Source organism: Lissotriton vulgaris, chromosome 12, assembly GCF_964263255.1.
Source record: "Lissotriton vulgaris chromosome 12, aLisVul1.2, whole genome shotgun sequence".
In the NCBI taxonomy this organism is placed as follows: Eukaryota; Metazoa; Chordata; class Amphibia; order Caudata; family Salamandridae; genus Lissotriton; species Lissotriton vulgaris.
Genome location: NC_141700.1, coordinates 1,851,079 through 1,865,953, shown reverse-complemented (window position 1 = coordinate 1,865,953; position 14,875 = coordinate 1,851,079). Strand labels below are relative to the sequence as shown.

Genomic DNA, 14,875 nt, shown 5'->3' with positions numbered 1-14,875 from the left:
CCAACTTTACTACCTCAATGCGGCTTACCTCACTCCAGTGCGCCTTTTCCAGGCCCGGATGAGATCTTTGCCAGCATGCGCGCGCTGCGATTCTGCTCCAGCGGATTTCTAGCCCTGGCGAAGTTCTGGAGAGGGGTGGAACTTGAACCTACGCAGGCCTTAGGATGGGAGGTTCCCCATGAACGATGCGCTTGCTATTGGGGGTCTTCGACAGTCTCGACGGCTCCAGGGCAAACAAACGTTTCCTAGGGACTGCAGTGGCGGTGGCGAAAAGGGACCTAGCCGCGCTTTGGTCTCAGGCTAAGGCACCGACTGTAAGGAACTGAAAGAGTGGAGTGGACTGGTGCGGAGCACAGGAGGAATCCCTCTTTGAGGCCCAGGGTTGCCCCGAATTATTTAGCAAAGTGAGGGGTAAATGGTTTAATATGCGTCCACTGTGAGGGTCTAATTACTTTTGTACACCTGTACGGGATTGAGAACTCCACGCCCGGTCCAAATGGGCCAACTACATCGTCTTGTCGAGTGTATGGGTTGTGCTGTTTTTATTGTGACGCTTGATCTGCTACCAATGAATTTAACTGTTATTAAAAAACCAATAAAGTTGATTATCAAAAAAAGTTCGATGTATATGATTTCAAATAACTGCAACCCCCACAGGTTAGCCACTGCTTATGGAGGAGGACTGCTTTACTCTATGCTATGCTCATGTATCTACAGCTACACGTCTCAAATGGAAACTGTTACTCACCTAGTAAGCATGTGTCCGTGGCATGCAGTGCAATAGATTCACTTGCGCCCACCCTCCTCCCGGACACGTGTGTTTTTTGCCGTTAGTTTTATAAAATTTCACAAATTCCTTTAATATGGCTTCTCACTAGACTACGCTATATATGACATTCCATTGTTACCCGCCTTATGGGAAAACAATCCAACAATGTAGTCGATGACCATGCACATTACCAGAAAGAGGAGGAGTCACTTCACCTCATGACTTAAAAGACTTTCTTCGAAGAAAAATCACTTGCCCACATTCGTGTCTAACACTAGATGGCAGGAGTATGCTAAGCATGTGAATCTATAGAAGTACATCCCACAAACAGATGCTCACTAGGTATGTAACATTTTCAATTTTTATTAAGTTTGTAGTATTTTAATATTCATTTAAATATTTGTGTATAATATTTATCACTGCCCTGGAGCAGTTCCTAAGTGACAGGAATGAAAGGTGTTAGCAGGCAGTTTGTATTCAGTTGAATTTAAAGAATAAAGATTTACCAAGTATGCTCAAGTCCAAATGGTCTTGAATATCCGTTAGAGACAAAAACCAAATGAAACTGTAAGGGACTTTTCAACCTAATGATTAGTGATATTAGTTTACAGATCTGGAGTACATTTCAATATAGAAGGTTGGATTTGGTCCTCTCTACAGGTTGTGCATAACCACAGTTGGTATATGTGATTGTTGCAGCTGGGTCCTGATGTGAATGCACCAAGAGAATAACGAGGAAACAACACAAGTTTGCAGTAACCTCTCAAAGGCGCCTTTTGTGCATCACTTTTGAGTTTTGATTGTTAGCTGTTAGGTTCATATTCTGGCAAATTTGAGCTTCTTACATTAATTAAATACATGGCTGTTTTTACTTAAGGTTGTGAAATGAAGTATTTGGTATTTTTAACTTGTTATGGGTATAAGTAGCCCTGTGGGGGAGGAAAAGGGGAATGTTCTCTGAAGTTCATTGTGGCCAGAGGCGTCAGTTGATTCCAAGCAGACATCTCTTTATCACTTAATTTGGTGGATTTTGTTCTTTCTTTTCCTAGGTGTAAGGATGTTGGACGGAGTGATAACAGACATTGTAGAGGCTCTGTCTTTGAGTCTGAGACCTCAACATATCCACATCTACAGTGCAAGCTGGGGCCCAGAGGATGACGGCAAAACAGTTGACGGTCCTGGGGTACTGGCAATGGAGGCTTTTTATCGGGGCATTTTGAATGTGAGTCGGGCCACTGGGGGATTATGAGTACCCATGGCTTTCGCAGAATTTAAGAAAAAATAAAATGGACAATTTATGACTGCCAGATAGGCACTTGTATAGACACAACTCTGCCCTCGCAACACTATAACAATTGCCACCTTCTCACTGAGTTTCTTCCTAGCAGAACTGAGCTCAATGACACTTATTAGAAGACAGCACGGGTGCTAAGCAGTATTGTGTTTTCATTGATGTGCTTAGTATGTACCATTCCATTTGGATGATGCTCCTGATACAGCTGTACAAACTGTATGTCACGCATTGCCATGACGGGCACAGATGACCAATGACTCGCTGGTACCAGAGTACTCCATATCATCAGTCTTCAGCTTGTACTTAACATCTGAAAGCTTGTAGACTTTGCCTCACTTCATTTGGGCCACATGTCTAGATTACAATAGTTTTAATGCAGAGCCCAGGACAGAAAACGTGTGTTGGGCCCGGATGTTTGCAAGTTGTTTTTTTTCAAAGAATTCTTTCCAGTCACGAGGTAAGGTGACTCCTCTTTTGGTGATAGTGGGCATGGGCATCAACTCCATTGTTAGATTGATTTTTTCTGCCATCATCTTTGGACATGTATTGCTGTGCTCTGGTTCGAAACCGCTCTTCAGGTTACCTTCGGTGTGCAATCCCCTCTACCTGCGACGGTATTGTTCCCGTACTCGTTTCCTTCTTCTCCGGATATCGAATCGATCGAGAAACACTCTATCTTCGGTCGGAAACATTAGGGCAGCCCTCGGGCCTAGCCTCGTCGGTCCTCCCTTCTGCCGATGGAACAAACTCTGTTCCAGTTCTGTCCTAATGACACACCAAGTTTCCTTACACCAACCTACATCAATTTTGTAACTTGTGCCTCTCTCCCGAGCACAAGGAGGAATACTACGATGCCTGTAAATCGTTTAGGTCCAAGAAAACTGTACGCTGTGAGAAGTTGGCCTGATATATAATGTTCACTATTCTAGGTAGCACTTTGTATCAGTCCAAACAACCCTTATTGATGATTGGTTGTAAGTCAACCTTATAGACCAGCTATCCTAGTAGCATGGACAAGAGCAGGCTTTAGGGCTAAACTCTAGAGGGCGTGTTAAGCCAGCCGTTATACCATCACATATACCCCTTGAACACCAAGTGAAAGGACACCACACAAACTGTTATGAAAATAAAAGGATATTTATTTAGAACACAACAACCCTGGACTCTTTATGAGGACAGGATGCTAAGCACAATACAAAGCTCTTAAAGAAATACGGAAAGTCGCACAATCTACACAAATGCCCGAGGGGCACGAAAAACCATATACTACAAAAGTGGAATGCGAAATACTAGCAGGTAAGTAACTATTCTCAGAGGCTTTGGGATCGCTAGGACTGGACTACTGAACCTTCAGATTACGAGCAGGAGGCCTAGGGAGGTCGGGTGCAGAGTGTGCACTCTCACGCGGGATGCGGGACAAAGTCTATGGAGGCTAGTAAAAGCAAAGTTAGTGTTCTCGGGCGAACCCGACTAGGTAGGTCCAAAACGAAAGTGGATCTAGACACTTAGAGAGTGGATCTACGCTGGAGCACCGTGGTACTCGGTTTACCTAGCCCAGGGGCTGCGGCTGCATGGGGTTCAAGTGTCGTCGGAAATCCGCGTTGATGAACCAGGAGCCTGAAAGAAGTTGTTGCTGGCAGGCGACCAGTGAAGATAGTTCGGAGGGATCCAAGCCTGGATCGGTGAAGAAGGATACCTGTAAGCAGAGGAGACCGAGTTCTTAATCACTAGCCAGTGATAAGGTAGGCACCAGGATGGCACCGGATGAAGTCACCTCGACCAGGTGAGTGGGCAACGCTGGGCTCTGCAGTCTCTCGGACCAGGAGGCGTTGTCGGCGACCAGGATGGAGGTGCGAGCTGACCCACGAAGGTATCTGCTGTCGGCGTCGCTGGACCCAGGATTGGGGCAACAACTCTTGGCAAATGCAAGCCCACGCGGTGGACTCAAAATGGTGTCTGGAGTGGACCAGGAGGGTCCGGGGTGCTCCTCTGTCGGAGGGGAGCAAGGGCCAGCCTGGAGCCACCAGACCAGTGTTGGAAGTATCGTAGTTCGTCGTCAGGAGGGCCACAAGCCAGCAGGCAAGTAGCCGGACAACGCGGTGAGCAGCAAAGAGCAGAAGGGCCCGACGCAGATCTCGTGGATGCTGAGGGGCTGGACTTTGGTGCTGGAGCTGCTCAGGGTTAGGGCTTCTCAAACCCCAAAGCACTCACTCGAGGATCCCTCGGCGGTCGTGCTGGGCAAGCATCGTGCTGGCTTGAAGATGGCCGGTCCCTCGAGGTCTCGTCACACCCACGAATCTCAGCTGGGCTGATGATGCAGGTAGAGGTCAGAGGTGCCAGGGAAGCCGGTTCTCGTCGAGCTGGGCAGTCTTTTTCCGGAGGAGAGACTTACAGCAAACCGCGATGCTTGGATGGTGCCTGTGGCTGCAGGGTGGCTACTCCTTAGCCACAAGGGAGAGTCTTCAGAAGTAGTTCAAGAGTTCTTTCGTGGAAAGTAGTCAAGATTCAGAATTATCTAATTTGGGAAGGGGGCCCGCTCCTATCTTTATACTAAGGAAAGGGGCTGGCACGCGACTAGGTGCTGCCCATGGGTGGGACCAGGAAGGGGGGTGGTTACACCCCTCTCCCCTGCCGGACTTCCCCCAGCTCAGGGGCTCGTGTGCCCCTGGAACTGGTTCAAGCCGGCATATGCACAGTGAGCACCGGGGTGCCACTTGCAGTCACCTTCCTCTAAAGCCCTGCCTACCTGGGATACACAAAACCCTGTCTGGGATGGTGCTAGCACCGCCCCTGACAGGAAACCCTTTGTCCAAACTCTCCTCGCTGGAAGGACTCCCAGCAGCAGGAGGTCAGACTTGTGTCTGTGGTGGCAGCATCCATTTTGTTATGCTGAGGCTCGAGTTAACTTTAACCGGGGTTCACAGTTACATACATGTCGTGTCCCTCTAGAAGGGTGGAATGCTAACCCCGTCGCCAGAATTGGCGAGGGGTTAGTATTCCAATTCGTATGACACCTTACTCGACATGTTTTGATAAAGCGATACCAAAGTTAGCAAATAACCGCGAGGATTATAATGCACTTAAGAGTATATGGTACGCGTTATCATGGAACAGCTATTAGGACTTGGTTCCACAAGCTGCAGACAGGCTCAGCTCATCCCAGAGCACCATCTCACATAATTCCAAGCACTCTGCCTTCAGGATTGATAAGGCCTGCCATAGGAGTGACTGATAGGAATATATGTGTCCATTTTAGGGTTAGATATAGGAATACTATATCTAAAGCAAAGGGTGATTACACCACCTTGCCCCAGCTGTCGTGCAGCCAGTTGTGTCAGATTTAGATGGCCAGCCAGGGGTGGCATAATACATGCTGCAGCCCCTGGTAGGCCCTGGGTACACCTATGCCCTGAGTTACAGGGTCTGATAAGGTGGCCCAGAACCAATTAGATATGTACCTGAGGTACATGGAATCCATTTTACAGAGAGGTATGGGCCTGGGGTCCTGAATAGCAGGGCCCCAGGCCAACTAAGTCGGAAAACCAGCAAAACACCAGGCAAAAAGTTGGGGGTAACCATAGTCAGGTATCCACCCTCCTACACACGCCATCATCAGACTCGGCGACAAATATGCGACAGCAAAGCATTCAACACACTCCAGATATCTTCGGTGTAGAATCCGAGCAGGAAGAAGTTGAAGCGTCTGCGGCAGAAGAAGAGGCCTTCTCCATTCTAGATTCTGATTCTGATCTCGAGATCGATCAGGAGTCCGAAGACGTCCCTCCGGGACAGGGTGCTGTGAGTACCAAAGGCCCCTTGCCCCCGAAACCTTTTCCAAAAAGCATAAGGCTATGGTGCCACCTCGGTATTCTGGCCAAGTTCGGCACCGAGACAACGTTTCCGACGCCCCACCTTCTGGCTTGCACCGAAACAAATCATCAAGCCTTCCGGCTTGGGACCGAGTCAGCCGAAATACATATTCGGTTCTGAAACCCTATGTTTCGAAGGACAGAGCCAAAACACTCCATTTCAAGAAACAAATCTGGTTCGGAGCCAAAACCCTCTGGAATGAAGGACAAATCTGGTTTATAGCCGAAACCCTTAGTTCCAAAACAAAAACATGCTTCGTAGCCAAAATCTTCTGCTCCCAAAAGCACATCTATCTCTGCGCTAAAATCAAAGGATGGCCTCTCTGAGCCTCCCTAACCAATTTCAGACCTTCTTAAAGCTAAACTGGATCCTAAACAAAAGAAGATTTACATCCATCCTGATACAGGACATATTTCTGTTAAAACACCAGCCAAACACAAACTTCCTTCAGAGGATCCTGCATATAAGATCCCTATGAAGAAGAATGGCTGCCAGCCCTGCTTATCCTGCCTCACCATCCCCTCCACCATCTTCTTCACAATTACCAATTATAGATCCTCTACACATAACTCCTCCGGGATCTCCACATACACAGCCTGAAGGGGGATGATACTGATGAAGAAGACACTCATTTGCCTGCAGACCCATGAAATGATTACACCATTGACCCTCCATTGGATACTGACCCAGACCTTTACCCTGCAAAGCCGTCACCACCAGAAAAGAATGTGGCTTAACTCATTACTAGAGCAGCAGAGTTTCATGGGGTGGCCTTACATGAAGAGTCCTTAGAGGAAGACTCTTTGTTTGAAACATTTGGGTCCACACACAGGTCAAGGCAAACACTTTATGCTACAGGGCATGATGAGGCTTTCAGATGACATCTTCAAAGACCCGGTGCGAGCATGTGTTTTAACTCCCAGAGTCAATAACAAATATAAACCTTCTCCATCTGATCCTGTATTTATCAAAGGACAGTTACCCCTCGACTCACTAGTGGTGTCCAGTGCTCACAAAAGAGCTAATTTGCAAACCTCTGATGATGCACCTCCCCCAGACAAGGAATCTAAGCTCATAGGTGCCTCAGGAAACGAGTGGCTGCTCAAGCCGCTAACCACTGGTGTATCTCAAATACACAGGGCCTACTAGCTAGGTATGACAGGGCACACTGGGATGAGATGGAAGAACTGCTCCAATATCTCCCAGATGAACACAAAGCTAAGGCACAAGAGTTAGTTCAAGAGGGAAAACTCATTTCTAAATCTACAATAAGATGCGTTCTAGATGCTGCTGACAACGCGGCTAGAGAGGTCAATACCAGCATTCTCCTTAGTAGGCATGTATGGCTTAGGATTTCGGGGTTCAAACCTAAGGTTCAGCAATCCATTTTAAACACCCCTTTGACAAAGAACACTTGTTTGTTCCTGAAGTCGATAAGTCTTTCAAAAAAATGGAGAAAGACACCAAAGTGTCAAAGTCCATGGGAGCGTTCTAGTCCCCGTCAAATAGAGGCTCCTTTCTCAGCTCTTTCTTCAGAGCAGGGTCTAAAACCATATCTAGAGACCCTAAAGGTTCCTCTTACAAAGGCAACACACAATCCTCTCCCTTTAGAGGTTTCTACAGAGGAGGATATAGATGAAACCATTCCAAAGGTAGGGGTAAAGGTGCCACACTCCATAACACCCCTTTCCCTAGCAAACAGTGACTTGCCCACACTTCCCCCGATCACTTAACACCGGTCAGTGACAACTTCAGCTGTTTCTCCCCATTTGACAATCCATAACAACCGACAAATGGGTGATCGACATTATTCACCATAGTTATTGCCTGGAGCTTGCCACCAATCCTCCAAACATTCCACCTCACATTCACAAACTGTCGTCAGACCACTTACAGTTACTCAAACAGGAGGTGCAATTTCTCTTCGAAAAGGGAGCCATAGACCCAGTTCCATTACAGTACCAAGGTTCCGGGGTTTACTCTCTCTGTTTTCTAATCCCCAAAAAGGATGGCTCCTTAACACCAATTTTAGATCTCAGAGTGTTGAACCAGTACATACTGTCGAAACATTTCCATATGGTAATGCTTTAACAAGTACTTCCACTTCTACAGCAAGACGATTTTATGTCCACATTTGTCTTAAAAGACGCATACTTTCACAATCCCATCTATTCAGCTCATCGCAAATATCTCAGATTTCTGATGGCAGGCAAACACTATCAGTTCAAAGTTGCTCGCAGCGTGTTTACACAATGTCTAGCAGTAGTGGCAGCTCATTTCAGAAAACAACAAATTCACGTCTTCCAGTACTTAGACGACTGGCTCATCAAAGCTAGCACACAACAAAAATGTCTAGAACACACTCAAACTACTCTATCCCTACTCCACCAATTGGGCTTCACAGTCAACATGCAAAAGTCTCACCTAAAGTCTTCACAGATACAACCTTATCTAGGAGCCACTAAACACTCACACAGCTCTAGCCTCTCCCAATGCAGCAAGAATTCACAATATCCAAACTGTATAGCTAAAATTCCAAACCGACCAAAGTTTACTAGCCAGGATTTTCATGCAGCTACTAGGAATGATGGCGTCAAGCATCGCAATAGTGCCTCATGCAAGACTACACATGCGTCCTCTACAAGAATGTTTAGCACGTCAGTGGAATCAATCACAGAGTCATTTAACAGATCTAGTGTTGGTAGTACCCACAACATTTATCAAAAGGACGGCCCTTCATCAACCCTGTTCCACAGATCGTGCTAACAGCAGACCCATTTGTCACGGGTTCGGGTGCACATCTCCATCATTACACAATTCAGGGTCTCTGGGACAACAAGCACAAGGGTCTCCAGATCAACTATTTAGAGCTTCTAGCAGTATCTTTAGGGCTGAAAGCTTTTCAGTCTCATCTCAAAGCCAAAGTTGTCCTAGTGCTCACCAATAACATGACAGCTATGTACTATGTACTTAATCAGTGGGGGCACACACTCTCCAACTGAGACGCCTCTCTCAGACCATTTGGAGCTGCGCAATCCATCACAAAATTCATCTTCTGGCAGAACACCTTCCAGGAGTAAACAATTAAATTGCCGACCTCCTCAGCAGAATGAGGCAGCAAATACACGAGTAGGAACTTCATCCCCAGAATTCTCCTTCCATACTTTCAACAATGGGGATACCCACAAATAGATCTGTTCATCACAGTAGACAACACATAATGCCCAAACTTCGCTTCCAGGTTCCCAGACCCCCATGTTGTTTGCATTTATAGTTCTCTTCCAGGGGATCCTCATCAATAGTCATAAGCACTGAATATTCCCGCCCATATGCGGGACCCTGGAAACAATATAAAAATATATATGTAAAAACATATATATCTAGCTCCACATATATGTACGTACATATAATATTTTTCTCATACCAATGCAGCCCCAAAAAGAGGCTAACACAATGTAAAACCTTGTACATGTACTGCAATTATAAAGGAAACAAAGAACACATTAAATCAAATATCCTTTGAATTTTGTGTAATAATGAGTAAAACCACTCATAACTCCTGAAAATTGCTCATAAAAAGACATTGTTAGCCTCAGGCTGCATTGAAAAGCAATAACATAGAAAATGAAAGCATTTTCAACAAAAAACTGGCACTGTGCCTTTAAGGCAGCCCTAACCCCAGGCTTCCCATCATGCCTCAGGGGTGACAGTTAGGTCAGTTGTTCTTTCCGGCTCCTTCTGTCAGGACCCTGGTTAACAGCTCCCACCTTTTTTTGACTTTCTGTCAGAATTACTTGGTGTTTTCTTCAATTTTTTGATCTCACTCGACGGGGTTTTACCCTAGAGAGATAGTTCTACCTTTTTTGGGCTCAAAAAAGGTTAATTTTTTGTCAAAATGCCTAAGGCTCTTTTTGACACCTGCCCTGCCTGTGGGCATAAGAAGGCTGGGTCAGATACACATCCAGTGTCTATTCGCTGTCTACCTGACTCTCATGAGGTAGCATCTTGTGTCCACTGCCAGTCCTTGTCATCCAGAACTCTCAAGGACAGAGAAAGAAGCAGGATTTATGGACTTTCTGAGAGAGGTAGGTCTCCAAAGAGACTAAAGAAGCGGTCGACGTCGAAAAAAGTCCCGACCTGCTCTCCTTCGGCGTCGGGATCGGCGTCGAGGTCTCCAACGACGAAGAAGGTGAAGTCTTCAGCGTCGGAAGTCAAGAAAACTCCGCTGCCATCAACCGGTCGACGTGCAGCGTAGAGAGAGAGAGGTCACTGTTGAAGCAGGGCGGCTCAATGTGGAGACCTCCGTCGTCGAAGGCTCAGGTAGAGTCTTCGACGTCGAAGCCTCCGCCGTCGTCTAGTCATCGGCGTTCGGCGTCGAGACAGCCTCCGTCGACGTCTGGCTATCGACGCTCGATGTCGAGGCACCCTCCGTCGTCGCCAGGTCTTTGGCGATCGACGTCGAAGCAACCTCCGTCGTCGCCAGGTCATCGGCGATCGACGCCGAAGAAGCGATCGACCTCGAAGCATCCTCCGTCGTCGCCAGGTCATCGGCGATCGACGTTGAGGAATTCTCTGTCGACGACCCATCGGCACTCGACGCCGAGGCATTCATCGTCGTCGAAGAACCATGGTAGTTCGACGTCGAAGCTTCCTCCGTCGGCATCACACCATCGAGGCTCGACGTCGAGGCATTCACAATCGTCGGCAGGACATCGACACTCGCCGTCGAGAGATGAACAAAGTTCGACGTTGAAAAAGCCTCTATGGACTTCACCTCTTCGGAAGTCGACGTCGAGGCATGGGACTCCAGTGGTTCAGCCTCAACCAGTGGCGCAGCAGTCTCTGAGGTCTTCTGGATCCGCTGCAGCTGCGGACGATGACCAGGGCTCGCAAGTGAATGAATGAAAGTGGATTTTTAGAGCGCGAATTGCTGCCCTGAGGCGTCCAAGCGCTAGAGGAACCTGTTGTTAGGCTGAGTGAGTTTGCAGACCGGGGAAGAGGGATGTAGAGCTGAATTTCTTAAGGAGAGTTGAACAGGTGTGTTTTTAGTTGTTTGCGGAAAGAGACGAGGTCAGGGTTGGATCTCAAATGAGAAGGGAGGGAGTTCCAGATCTTAGCGGCATTGAAAGTGAGTGACAGTCACGCTGCCAAGCGGAAGAGGTGTCCAGAGCAGAGGGACTCTCGCAGTCGCTCCAGGTCTGCGGCTGGCTCAGGTTCAAACTCTGGCCCGGATTTTATTATTTATAAGTCGGGCAGCGAGGAATCCAGGCATTCGCAAAGGGATGCAACGCCTCCATCACACTCTCAAGTGACAGATTCAGCTCCAAAGTCGCCTTCTGTCAGGCTTTCACCGAGATGGTACAGGCCACTTCATCACTGGGCTAAGGATAGGAAAAGCGTATCGGATGCAGCAACCGCTCTCTAGGCCTAGAGAACGGTCACGCTCTCCGGTGAGACAAAGAGAAAGATCACGCTCTCCAGTTCGCCAGAGAGAAAGATCACGTTCCCCAGGTTGCCAGAGTGAAAGATCACGCTCTCCAGTTCTCCAGAGGGAAAGATCACGCTCCCCAGTTCGCCAAAGGGAAACATCACGCTCTCCAGTTCGCCAGAGGGAAAGATCATGCTCCCCAGTTCGCCAGAGGGAAAGATCACACTCCAGGGTGCGAACCAGCAGGCGTAGATCACGATCAAGGAGCACAAGGAGAGAGCAAAGAACTCCTTCTACTTCTTCTTCCTCGACCCGCTCTCACAGAGACTACTCTCCTACCCTGACAGTCTCTCCTTCAACGAGGGTATTTCCGATTGATGATAACTTCACTTTTCAGGACATACTTGGTAGGGAAGCTCTTAAGCTGGGAGTTACCTTAACAGCTCCGCAGATCAAGACCTCAGTAATTTTTGAAACACTACAGCTTAGGTCGGCACCCAAACCTCTTTGGGTGCCGGGGATTATAGAGCCAGTTATGGACGTCTTCTTAACCCCAGCGACGGTCAAGGCGGCTCCGGCAAGGATCCTTAAAAAGTACAAATCTCCAGAGGACGACCCGCTATTCCTCAGAGCTGATCCTCCACCGGACTCAGTGATTATCGCGGCGGCGAAGAAATCCAATGCAGTCGCCTCATCCTCCACTGTGCTTTCGGATAAGGACAGTAAGATGCAAGACTCGTGGGGAAGGCGGGTCTGCAATACATCAGCGGCTTTTCTCAAAGTTGCCAATGCGGAAGCCCTCTTGGGGCGTTATGATCGATCCCTGTGGGATTCTCTGCAGCGTTTTGTGGAGAAACTCCCAGCAGAGGATCGTAAGGACTTTGAAGAAATCCTCCTGGAAGGCAGTCAAGTCTCCAACCAGGTGATAAGCGCCGCAGCGAATGGGGCTACCCTAGCAGCTCATGGGTATGCTCATGGGGTAACGGCAAGGAGGTCATCATGGTTGCGCCTAACGGCTTTGAAACCAGAAGCCCAAGCGCGCATATTGAACTTGCCTTTTTCAGGTGCTTCGTTGTTTGGCAAAAGTGCGGACGAAGAGATGCAGCGCATGAAGGCAGAGCTGGAAACTCTCAAGGCGGTGGGTCTTGAGAAGAAGAAGGAGTTTAAGAAGAAATTTCGCTCCTTTAACAAGGGCTCTACAAAGCAGCTGGTTCAAACCCCAAACTGGCAGAAGAGCCACGATCAGCAGGGCAGCAAAAATCCCAGTACAAAGGAAGGCGTAATTACAAGGGAGGAGGTAATCAACGCCAAGGCAACAACACCGGCAAGACTCAATCCAAGCAATGAGTCATTTCTTTCCCCAGCGCCGTGGACCACTCCAGTGGGGGGAAGCCTGGCAAATCATTTGAAAGAGTGGCAAAGCATCACAAAAGACAGATGGGTGTTGTCTACGCTTCAGAATGGGTACTGTCTTCGTTTCAATCATCTGCCTCCACCGGTTCCCCCGATGTCAACATCAAATCATCAGCTGCACCTACTGCAAAGAGAAGTCGCCACTCGAAAAGTCAGCTATCGAGGGAGTGCCGGTCTCTCAGAGGGGAAAAGGTGTGTACTCCCGTTATTTTCTGGTCAAGAAAAAAGGACAGAAGGCAGAATACAGACCAATTCTGGACTTGCGAACACTAAATCTGCTTGTCAAACTGCTTGTCAAAAAGGAAAGATTTCGCATGTTGGCGCTTCACCAAATATATCCACATCTCAGGAAGGGAGATTGGATGTGTTCGCTGGACCTTCAAGATGCTTATTTTCATGTTCCAATACACCCCAGTCACAGAAGATTTCTTCGGTTCAGGGTGGGGACCTCCCACTATCAGTTCAAAGTCCTACCGTTTGGGTTGAAGTCGGCCCCTCGGGTGTCCTTGAAGTGTGTTGCAGTGGTGGCAGCTGCTCTACGCCGCAGATGGGTCTTCGTGTACCCATACTTGGACGATTGGCTGGTGAAAGGTCCTTCCACAGTCCGCGTAAGAAATCAGTTCCAGACTTGTATACAGTTCTGCCAAAGACTAGGGCTACATGTCAACTTCGGAAAGTCAGTCATTCAGCCCACCCAGAGGATCCACTTCCTTGGAGCTCTGCTAGACTCCGAAGCAGGAAAAGTGTTTCCTTCGGAGGAGAGACAATCATCAATCAACCAGAAATGTCAACTGATTCTTCGCGGCAAGGCTCAGAAAGTGCGCAGGATTGCCTCCCTGCTAGGGTCGATGGCGTCTTGCATCTTCCTGGTCCCGAATGCCAGACTTCGAATGCGTCCTCTTCAGCAGGATCTGGAGGACAAGTGGGATCAACAATCGGCTCGCTGGGACGATCACATCACCATCTCAGGCGCAGCTCGAGCTTCTATTCCGTGGTGGACAAAAGCTCAGAATATGCAGGTGGGAGTCCTGTTCCACCAACCTCCCCCTGTGCAGACACTGATCACGGACTCTTCCCTTCTGGGCTGGGGAGCGCACATGGGCTCACTGCAGGTGCAAGGTCAGAGGTCACGCAAAGAAAGCACTTACCATATCAACATGCTGGAGCTGAAAGCAGTCCACCTAGCTCTCAAAGCGTTCCTCCCCTCAATCCAAGAGGCATCCGTACTAGTACAGACAGACAACACCACCACAATGTACTACTTGAACAAGCAGGGGGAACGCGCTCCCGGACGTTGTCGTTGAAAGCGCAGAGGATCTGGCATTGGCTTCTGGCTCGCAGGCTGTCTATCACGGCGGTTCACCTTCCAGGAGAGCAAAACGTGAGGGCAGACGCTCTAAGCCGTCATTTCGACGACAAGCAAGACTGGTTTCTTCACGACGAAGTGGTAGAGGAACTTTTTCAATCCTGGGGTCGTCCCACCATAGACCTGTTCGCGGACGACCAAAACGCCAAATGCCGAAGCTTCGCCTCCAGGTTCCACCGGCCAGGCTCGAGAGGGAATGCTCTTTTGATCGACTGGTCAAACTAATTTGTGTACCCCTTTCCACCTCTCCCGTTGATTCCGAAGGTGGTGAGCAAGCTAACACACTTGTGCACAACAATGATTCTGATTGCTCCCGATTGGCCGAGGCAGTGGTGGTACATGGACCTGCTTCACCTGTCAGTGACTCCTCACAAGAGGCTACCATGCAGGCCGGACCTGTTGTCCAAGATGGACGGGAGGATCTACCATCCCAACCTTCCGTCACTGAGCTTGGCAGCATGGCTCCTGAGGTCATCCAATACGGCCATCTAGGTTTGCCAGAGGACTGCATGTTTATTCTGAAAGAGGCAAGGTGTCCTTCCACCAGACATTCGTATGCATGCAAGTGGAAGAGATTCTATATGTGGTGTATACAGAATAGTCATGATCCGATCAAATGTCAAGAAGAAGCAGTTCTTCCTTATTTGTTGTATCTGGCTAAAGCAGGTTTAAAATGTAATTCCATCAAGGTGCACCCTGCGGCCATAACGGCTTATAGGTGGTCACCTTCTCAAA

At 48.3% G+C, this 14,875-nt stretch overlaps 1 protein-coding gene across 1 annotated transcript in view; it reads left to right on the top strand.

The window, feature by feature from the left end:
• The window catches only part of PCSK4 (proprotein convertase subtilisin/kexin type 4), a 999,360-nt gene that overhangs the window by 471,764 nt on the left and 512,721 nt on the right, over positions 1-14,875 (top strand). Inside the window, exon 7 of the mRNA XM_086946304.1 lies at positions 1,819-1,991. Coding sequence (XP_086802430.1) covers positions 1,819-1,991 — 173 coding nt within the window. The remainder of the gene's footprint in view (positions 1-1,818; positions 1,992-14,875) is intronic.